Source organism: Oryctolagus cuniculus, chromosome 3 (genome assembly GCF_964237555.1).
Source record: "Oryctolagus cuniculus chromosome 3, mOryCun1.1, whole genome shotgun sequence".
Classification (NCBI taxonomy): domain Eukaryota; kingdom Metazoa; phylum Chordata; class Mammalia; order Lagomorpha; family Leporidae; genus Oryctolagus; species Oryctolagus cuniculus.
In genome coordinates, this window is record NC_091434.1 from 108390100 (window position 1) to 108399573 (window position 9474).

General features: G+C 44.6%; 1 protein-coding gene across 14 annotated transcripts in view; it reads left to right on the forward strand.

The window, feature by feature from the left end:
- Positions 1-7443, forward strand: part of ZRANB3 (zinc finger RANBP2-type containing 3) — a 303637-nt gene extending 296194 nt beyond the window's left edge. For all 14 annotated transcript variants that reach the window (XM_070070992.1, XM_070070995.1, XM_070071000.1 and 11 more), the window contains 3 exons: positions 166-568; positions 3908-4039; positions 6694-7443. In XM_070070992.1, coding sequence (XP_069927093.1) covers positions 166-568; positions 3908-4039; positions 6694-6792 — 634 coding nt within the window. In that variant the 3' untranslated portion in view covers positions 6793-7443. The remainder of the gene's footprint in view (positions 1-165; positions 569-3907; positions 4040-6693) is intronic.
- The last annotated feature ends 2031 nt before the right edge of the window (positions 7444-9474 follow it).

The window sequence follows — 9474 nt, forward strand, 5'->3', positions numbered from 1 at the left end:
AGAGTGCTAACTATAGCCATTTTATTTCCACACTGAATCACAAAATCTGTAGGTCCTTTGTTTACTGTTTCTCAATAGAGAAACTTTGAAGACATTTATAGGAAGCAATGACTATTTAGACTAATTGTTCATTAGTTACCTATTCAATGTTTTGTTCCATTATAGAAATTTTTTCGAAGATGGAGCCTGTGTCCCATATCTAAATCCCTGCACCGCCCAAGCTGATCTCACTGCGAAGCCTTCTTCATCCAAAGGCTATTTGCAAGCTGTGGATAATGAAGGAAATCCACTTTGCCTCCGCTGTCAGCATCCCACTTGCCACACTAAGCCAGAGTGTAAAGCAAACGCTTGGGATTCACGGTTTTGCTCTCTGAAATGTCAGGAAGAGTTTTGGATTCGATCTAATAACAGTTACCTGAGAGCCAAAGTATTTGAAACTGAACATGGTGTGTGTCAGCTGTGTCATGTGAACGCACAAGAACTCTTTTTACGTCTGAGAGATGCTCCTAAAAGTCAGAGGAAGAATCTCCTGGATTCTACCTGGACTTCAAAGCTCCCATTAGAACAGGTAACTTACAGTTGTGTGTCAGAAGGCAGCACTGTACTCAGTAGTGAATACTGGCTCATTAATTTGATTTTTTAAGTTTTTAGTATTGGAATTTTCAAATACAAATGAAAAATAGAATAATGAACCCATATACTTAACACTCAGCTTAACAATATCAGCATTTCATCACTTGCTTTCATCAGTCCCTTGTCTCACTTGTTTTTTTCTCCTGGCATATGTTAAAGGCAATTTCACACAACATTTCATTTCACCCTTACTTTCACTATGCATTTCACGAAGGTAAAGACTTCCTTCCTTTTTCCCATCCGCTTCCCCTCCCTCTCTCCTTCATTTCCTCCCTTCTTCCCTCCCTTCCTTTTTTCCTTCATTCCTCCCTTTCTTCTCTACTTCTTTCTTTTAAATATAATTCTAACATGTTATCACATTCAACACAATTACAATTTCTTAATTACAGTAAGTCCATTTTGAATTTTAGATTTTCTCATACATGTCCTCTTACAGTTAGTTTGTTCAAATTAAGCTGAAAATATGACCCATATATTGTATTTGGTCATTGTGCTTCTTATGCTCCACTTATTTATTTATTTTTAAAGATTTATTTATTTACTTAAAAGTCAGAGTTACACAGAGAGAAGGAGAGGCAGAGAGAGAGGTCTTCCATCAACTGGTTCACTCCCCAGTTGGCTGCAATAGCTGGAGCTGCACCGATCCAAAGCCAGGAGCCAGGAGATTCTTCTGGGTCTCCCACGAGGGTGCAGGGACCCAAGGACTTAGGCCATCTTCTACTGCTTCCCCAGGCCATAGCAGAGAGTTGGATCAGAAGTGGAGCAGCCAGGACTGGAACCAGCACCCATATGGGATGCCGGCACTTCAGGCAGCAGCTTTACTCACTACGCCACAGCACCAGCCCCTGTGCTCCATTTATATACCATAGCATCTCATCCCTGTTTTTCTTTCTTAAGATTTATTCATTTATTTGAAAGGCAGAGTTATAGAGTGGCAGAGACAGAGAGAGAGAGAGAGAGAGAGAGAGAGAGGTCTTCCACCTGCTAGTTCACTCCCCAAATGGGTACAACAGCCAGAACTGGGCCAATCCGAAGCCAGGAGCTAGGAGCTTCTTTTGGATCTCCCACACAGGTTCAGGGGCCCAAGGACTTGGGCCATCTTCTCCTGCTTTCCCAGGCCATAGCAGAGAGCTGGATCAGAAGTGGAGCAACCCAGACTGGGGGAACCGTCACTCATATGGGATGCTGGCACTGCAGGTGGCAGCTTTACTCACTACGCCACAGTGTCAGCCCCTCATCCCTATTTTTACACCACTGATTCTTGAAGGAACTGCATCGCTTGCCTGTAGGATTTCTTACCACACTCTGCCCACTGAAATATCTATAAATTTCTGCCAGTTAGATAAATTATGTATTTTTATTTACCTAGTATTGCTAAATTTTAAAGAATTTATAGCATTTCTGCAAAGATAAATTCACATGCTTTTGAAAGCCTGAGAAATTCACTGTTTCCCTATTGATATCCAGAGCTCCTAAAAGATCTTTTGATCTAATCAGTGAGGGACGTATACATCCCAGTGTTGTTAACCAGATTCCAGTTACTGTCTGCCACCATAGTGTGGACGCTTTCAGAAGACACACAATGAAATGGCTACAGCTCATACCGAGAGCCACCTGTGCAGGAATGCAAAAGTAACATGGTATAGACACTCAAAACTACAGAGCTCAGAGGAAGAGTGATTCTTTCATGGCATGAATTTAGGGTGTTAGAGAATGGCCCAAAGTGAGTTGCCATACAGTTGCTAGGAAAAAATAAACACTATTTGGATCACTGAGCCCATCGAAGTGGAGAGAGAGAATCAATTACAAAGGCAGACCCACCATGGATTATTCCCTAACAATATGCCATTTGTTTATGGCACCAGACTGCCATTTTTTGTTGCTTCTTACAGTGTCAACTTTGAAATTAAAAAATCAGCATGTATCTTCTAACGGAAGCTGGGAAGTTCAGTACAGAAGAGTAAGGAAGGTAGTCAGGAATACAAGACAAAGGTCAGGCTCCAACTTGACGCCTCTCAGAGCTCCTCGCAGACCAGCGCCTTCGATCAGGTCCCTGTACCGTCCGAATGGCTGACAAGGTTTCTTCAGAGTTCTTTAGAAATACCCATGGGGCCTCACGGCCAAGAGCCATGACGTTGATTATAGTTTGTTCCTGTCCAAAGCCAAGAAAATATAAACAAGTGTCACGCTCATCTTTGTGATAAACAAGTACACTGCCATAGTGTGAATTTCTTTTACTCCCTCAGGCAGAATGTTGAAATACATCCTATTTTAGGGTAGGTCATCGTTGGTTAAATATGTGTCCATATGGACTGGCCTAAACACTGGCTACTTTTTTTTTTTTTTTTTTGACAGGCAGAGTGGACAGTGAGAGAGAGAGAGACAGAGAGAAAGGTCTTCCTTTGCCGTTGGTTCACCCTCCAATGGCCGCCGCGGCTGGCGCGCTGCGGCCGGCGCACCGCGCTGATCCGATGGCAGGAGCCAGGAACAAGGTGTTTTTCCTGGTCTCCCATGGGGTGCAGGGCCCAAGCACCTGGGCCATCCTCCACCGCACTCCCTGGCTACAGCAGAGAGCTGGCCTGGAAGAGGGGCAACCGGGACAGAATCTGGCGCCCCGACCGGGACTAGAACCCGGTGTGCCGGCGCCGCAAGGCGGAGGATTAGCCTAGTGAGCCGCGGCGCCGGCCAACACTGGCTACTTTAAGTGGACATCTTTGTTTATTCCAAATATGCAAGTTTCAGTGGGTTGTTCTAGAAATTTCACTACAGTCTATGTGACTTGAAAAGTTCTCTAATGAATAGAATAAGAGTTCTGGGTGATAGCTATTAATATGAAACTGTTGTTGGTATAGTAAAAATGCATTTAGGTCAACAATGCAAGATTATTTGAGTCAGTAATATTAGGAGAAGCTTTAAATTTCCAGTCTCCTTATTCTTCCCTTAGTTTTGGCTTAGTGAACATAGAAATTAACGGAAAGATGCAGAAACAAACTTTTTTTTTTTTATCAATCTGTCAAAGGTCTTGGTATTTTATACTTGCTTTTAAGTCTTTTAAAATGGGTTAGGTAAAGGGAAAAAAAACTTTCAGAAACACATTTTATTGCTTTCAAATTGCTAACCTAGAGGGTTTTTTCCACTTGAAATAAAAGCTATAAAAAGCCATCCTAATGTATTTTTCCCCATGGTTTTGCTGTATAAACATCATTGTACAATACAAAACCAACAGTTCCTACAGTGCGTGTTGAAAATTGCTGATCCTGTGTTCTTATTGCAGCTAAATGAAATGATAAGGAACCCGGGGGAAGGACATTTCTGGCAGGTGGATCACATCAAGCCCGTGTACGGGGGCGGCGGACAGTGCTCACTGGACAACCTGCAGACCCTCTGCACGGTCTGTCACAAAGAGGTCAGTGCAGCTTGCAGACAGCCATGACTCCATGCTGAGATATCACATGGAAAATTGTGCATGCAGGTGTGCAAGGTTGTGTGGGTGAGGCAAGACCTCTGGTTTGGGATCCAGGATACGGTTGATTCCTTTCATTGCCCAACACTTGCCAGTCATCTCTAGGCCTGTGTGAGTTCTCAGTCACGAATGCAAGAGAAGCTGTGTCCCTTTTCATGCATTCTAGAATCAAGACATTTTTACCATGTAGAAAAAATGAATATAACTCCTGCATTGCACAGTCTTGAAAGACCCAGAGCCTCAAACGAGGTTTTGTGAATTGGGGCAGTGACACAGATTTTCATATTTGCATATGCTCAAGTCTGTCCTGAAATATCTAAGAACAGTGATAAATTATCTCAAGGACCAACTCGGCTCAACGTGCAAAGATTGCACTGCTGGCCAAAGCATGAAAACTACTAACCCTGCACATCTCTGAGCAGTTACTGCTGTGTAAAATGAGAGAGAAAAAATGGCATAGTTTTGTTTATCTACTAGGATTAATTTTTGTAATGATAACAAGTGAGACATTTACTTTAAAAAAAAAAAGATTCGTTTATTTGTTTGGAATACCCACTCTCCAGTCCAGGGAACCATCCTCTACAGGCCACCAACCTCGCCCCTGAAGGCCAGCGGCCTCAAGCCCCACAGGCTGGCCTCACCAAGCACACTGACTGGTGGTGGCCACACTCAAAAGTGGATGAATTTTTAGCAGGCACTACTGAAAAATGTAGCAGGACCTCCCTGCTTGGATAGTGAGAGAGAGAAACAGAGAGAAAGGTCTTCCTTTTGCCATTGGTTCACCCTCCAATGGCCGCCACGGCTGGCGCGCTGCGGCCGGTGTACCCCACTGATCCGAAGGCAGGAGCCAGGTGCTTCTCCTGGTCTCCCATGGGGTGCAGGGCCCAAGCACTTGGGCCATCCTCCACTGCACTCCCTGGCCACAGCAGAGAGCTGGCCTGGAAGAGGGGCAACCGGGACAGAATCCGGCACCCCGACCGGAACTAGAACCTGGTGTGCCGGCGCCACTAGGTGGAGGATTAGCCTATTGAGCCATGGCGCCGGCCAAAAGAGACCGATTTTCAATGTGCAACATTATATCCAGAATTTTTCACTTTTGGCAAAATGCAAGCGTTTTCCCATGTCCTCCAGCCATTCATGATGTATATCCCCTAACATGGTTGCATAATATTCTCGTAAGTAGATCTCTGCCCCAGTTTACTAAGCCATTTTCATACTGAAGAATATTTAAGGTGTTTAATATTTTTTTTGCTCTTACATATAATGCCACTATGCATCATTTTTGTGAACAAAATTGTGTTCTACATTTTGAGGTTATTCCTTAAGATAGATTCTCAGATATAAAAAAAAAAAAAGGCAAGTCGAAATATTTGAATAGAGGCAGGCATTGTGGTGCTAAGCTAAGCTGCTTGGGATGCCTGCATCCCATATTGGAGTGCTGGTTCTAGTCCCAGCTTTCCCGTTTCCAATCTGGTTTCTTGCTGGTGTGCCTGTGAAGACAGTGAATAATGACCTAAGTACTTGAGTCCCTGCCAAACATGGAGGAGACCTGGATGGAGTTCCCAGTTCCTGGCTTTGGCCTGGTCTAGCCCTGGGTGTTATAGGCATTTGGGGCATGAACCATTGGATGGAATTCTCTCTGTCTCTTCCCTTTCTACATCACTTTGCATTTCAAATAATAAATAAATACATATTTTTTTAAACTTGGATATATTGGAATTCATCTCCAAAGTGTTTCCCAAGGATCTTACTCATTTATGCTTCCCAAATCCCAACAGTTAACACCCATAAAATTGCACCAGTGAGGGGCTGGCGTTATGATGTGGGTTAAGCTGCCATCTGTGATGCCACCATCTCATGTGAGCAGCAGTTTGAATCTCAGCTGCTTCACTTCCTATGGAGCTCTCTACTAATATACCTTGGAAAGCAGTGGAAGATGGCCCAAGAGTAGATGGCCCAAGATGGCAGAGAAAGAGAGAGGGAGAGGGAGAGAAAGAGAGAGAGAGGTCTTCCATCTTCTGGTTCACTCCCCAGTTGACCGCAATGGCCGGAGCTGCACCAATGAGAAGCCAGGAGCCAGGAGCTTCTTCTGGGTCTCCCACGAGGGTGCAGGGGCCCAAGCACTTGGGCCATCTTCTACTGCTTTCTCAGGCCACAGCAGAGAGCTGGGTTAGAAGTGGAGTAGCCAGGACACAAACTGGTGCCTATATAGGATGCTGGCACTGCGGGCAGCAGCTTTACCCGCTATACCACAGCACAGGCCCCAATAAATAAATCTTTAAAAAGTTAAATTTGCAGTTGGATAAGGAGAATCGTGGCCTCCTAGTCCACAAATTAGAGATGTGCAATCTCATTGGGTAAAAAAACATCTCCCGCAGTTGCATGCTTTCTCCTGGCCCTCATGCACTAGGACCACAGTGCACTTGTCCAAGCTGCTAAGGCACTCTGCCTTGTGGTTTGGGACCCCCCATGGCAAGAAATGGTGAGTGGATATAGTGACTATAGATTTTTTTTCCATACTAACCAAGCATACGTTTATGGCTCCTGTAGTCAGTGCCTTTCCCACTGTGTATACATGCATATTTTTTACCTTTCAGAGAACTGCCAGACAAGCCAAGGAAAGAAGTCAGGTGAGAAGACAATCTCTGGCATCAAAGCATGGATCAGACATCACACGATTTTTGGTAAAGAAGTAGAACATTCTGTGAATGGATGACAAATGGTTTACATGTGGGAGAATTGAACACAATTTTTTTTTTTCATTTCTGCCTAAAATTTTTCAGAATGAAAATCAAGAATTCATATTCTGGTTGTGTACTAAGTACTTTCAGTGTTAAATACTTTTTGAAAGTACTTAACAGAAGCTAAGTATTCCTGTAATCTTGTTGATTTCATGCACACTGCTAGCTATGTCTCACAAGCTTTTGTTAAGTTGTCATTTCCCCTGATATGTCTTAATCACTGTGTCACACATAGCAAATGTTTGAAAACTATGTTCTTAATTACCAGAAAAATGCTCTGGGCTAGTATCAGTTCTGGACTGTCATAGGTCTAACTGGGAGATTGTAAAAAAGAAAAACTTAGGGGGGTAAATTATCATTCAGGAGTTCTGAACCAAGCGTGAGCAGCCAGCTCAGTGTGTAAGAGTCTCAGTCACTGAACGCCTCTAAAATGGGCTTGGGGCACGTTGTGGACATAGTCTGTGTATCAAAAAATTAAATAAATCATACTTTTGATAGTAAGACAACTGTACTGATCATGTTTGCAGGTAATCTGGAAGTTCTGAATAAAGTTATTAACTAAAAATATTAAACAACTGAAAATAAAAATGTAAAATGCCTCTTCAGCTTCATTTCTAAAGTTTTTTTTTTAATGCATAAAACTAGGCTTAGTGTCACAGCCACCTTTGTCTCCTGGGCCTCATTTCCTGTTTCTAAAATTTTGTGTGATTAAAAGTATATTTATGGTACTTCTTTCAAAAAGGGCAGTGATGATAAAGCACTTGATAGTGACATTTAAAAAATAAGAGTGGTGATGAAACAAACCAAGAGGCCAGCCCAGCGATGTCGGAATCGAGAGAGCGAAGGGTCAGAGCCACGCGGAATCCAAGTCCGCAGAAGCAGGATGGGCCCAGAAGGCAGCAGTATTTGGATGTAAACCTCATCAGTGGCCGCATTTCCTGATTGCAGTTAACAGCTGTTGTTTTACAATATAGAGAGTTTGTTTTTAGAAAGATTATACAATCGTGAAGTTTCCTTCCAGAGTTATGATTAAGTTCATAACTATTTCATTCTGTGAGATCAAATAGCATCCTTTCTCTCACGGATTAGGTCGGGCTGACTTGGCCTCCCTTCTGCTTTGCTGGTCAGGCTCTTTGCAGCTTTCTGCCTCATCTCCAGGGTAACATCGGATTTGTCACGGCTGAGAGCCGAGAAGCCTGCTAAGCTGCCTTTCCTGCAGCGTGGGGTGTTTGCAAGTGAGAGTGCGGTCTAAGTAGGTCAGACTGGAGCAAGGCTTGCTTTTTGGATCACGCCGAGGTGGTAATTCTAAGGAACAGATTCTCAGATGTGAAGATCTGATGGTTTGAAGTGAAATGATCCATGAAGATAGTCTCTCTCCACGCCAGGTTTCAGAACACTGCGAAGAGCAGCGAGCCGTTGCCAGCCAGGGCTCGGTGGCTGCTCCTCCCCATCCCTTCCTGACGGGTCTCAGAGCTCTGTGGCATGCCTTCCTCTCATCTGATCCGCTTCACTTGTGGGACACATTGAGATGAAGCCCTGTGGGACTGAAAATAAAGACAGAGACTGATCCATCCAATGGCTGAGTCCTCTAGGGCACGGTGGGCAGGCTGCACTTTCATCCTCACATGAAAGAGAGGCTGCCCTCTACGGACTGCAGATGGGAGGCTCTGACGGGCAGGTGAAGCCGGGCAAGCAGCAGCCCCTGTGTGCAGAAAGCAGCCAGCGTGGCCCCCAGAGGAGCAGCCTGCTGGACCACCTAGGATGAAGGGACACACACAGGATACAGCAAGGGTAGAGGGGGGTGACTTAGAGGGAGGGGCTGGTTTGGAAGAGAAGTTACAAGATGGAGAAAAATCCTAGTTACAAGAAACTAGAAAAAGCCTAGTTACAAGATGAGAAAAGAAAAACAGGCTCTGGACCCAGGAAACAGAGCAAGGAAGGCAGAGCTGGGGAAGGAAGTGTTTTGCAATATGGAACTGTATAGGAATATACCTGTGCTGAGAACTGGGCTTTGCCTTCATCCAGCTGGGGGGGGGGGGCACTTCCTGCTCAGGTTGGGCTCGTGCACTGAAGCTGCAGCCCAGTGTCATGCAGGCCTGCCTTTCTGTTCCTGCCTTTGAGGGCCACTGATGCTAGACACCCTCTGATGGCTGAAAAAGTTGCTCTGGGAGCCCCAGAGCCAGGGAGAATTCATGTGGAATTGTTACAGAATCCCACGCTCAGCGTTAATCACAGCCTAACAAACATTTTAGGGGGTGATTTTCCTGTGACAAATGATTACCCTTCTAGATTTTCTTAACTGTGGATGGGAAAAGGATTTTCTACCCACGCACCATGCTAATAAATCAGATCTCCAGATCCTTGAATGAGACATTTAAAATGTATTTTCTTTTTAAAAGGCAGAGATACAGATAAGGAAAGAGAGAATCTTCCATCTGCTGGTTTGCTCCCTAAATGGCCACAATGGCCCCAGGGCTGGGCTAGGCTGAAGCCAGGAGCCAGGAGCCAGGAGCTTCTTCTGGGACTCCCATATGGGTGCAGTGACACAAGCACTTGGGTCATCTTCTGCTGCTTCCCCAGTCCATTAGCAGAGAGCTGGTTGGGAAGTAGGGCAGCTGAGACTCAAACAGGTGCCCA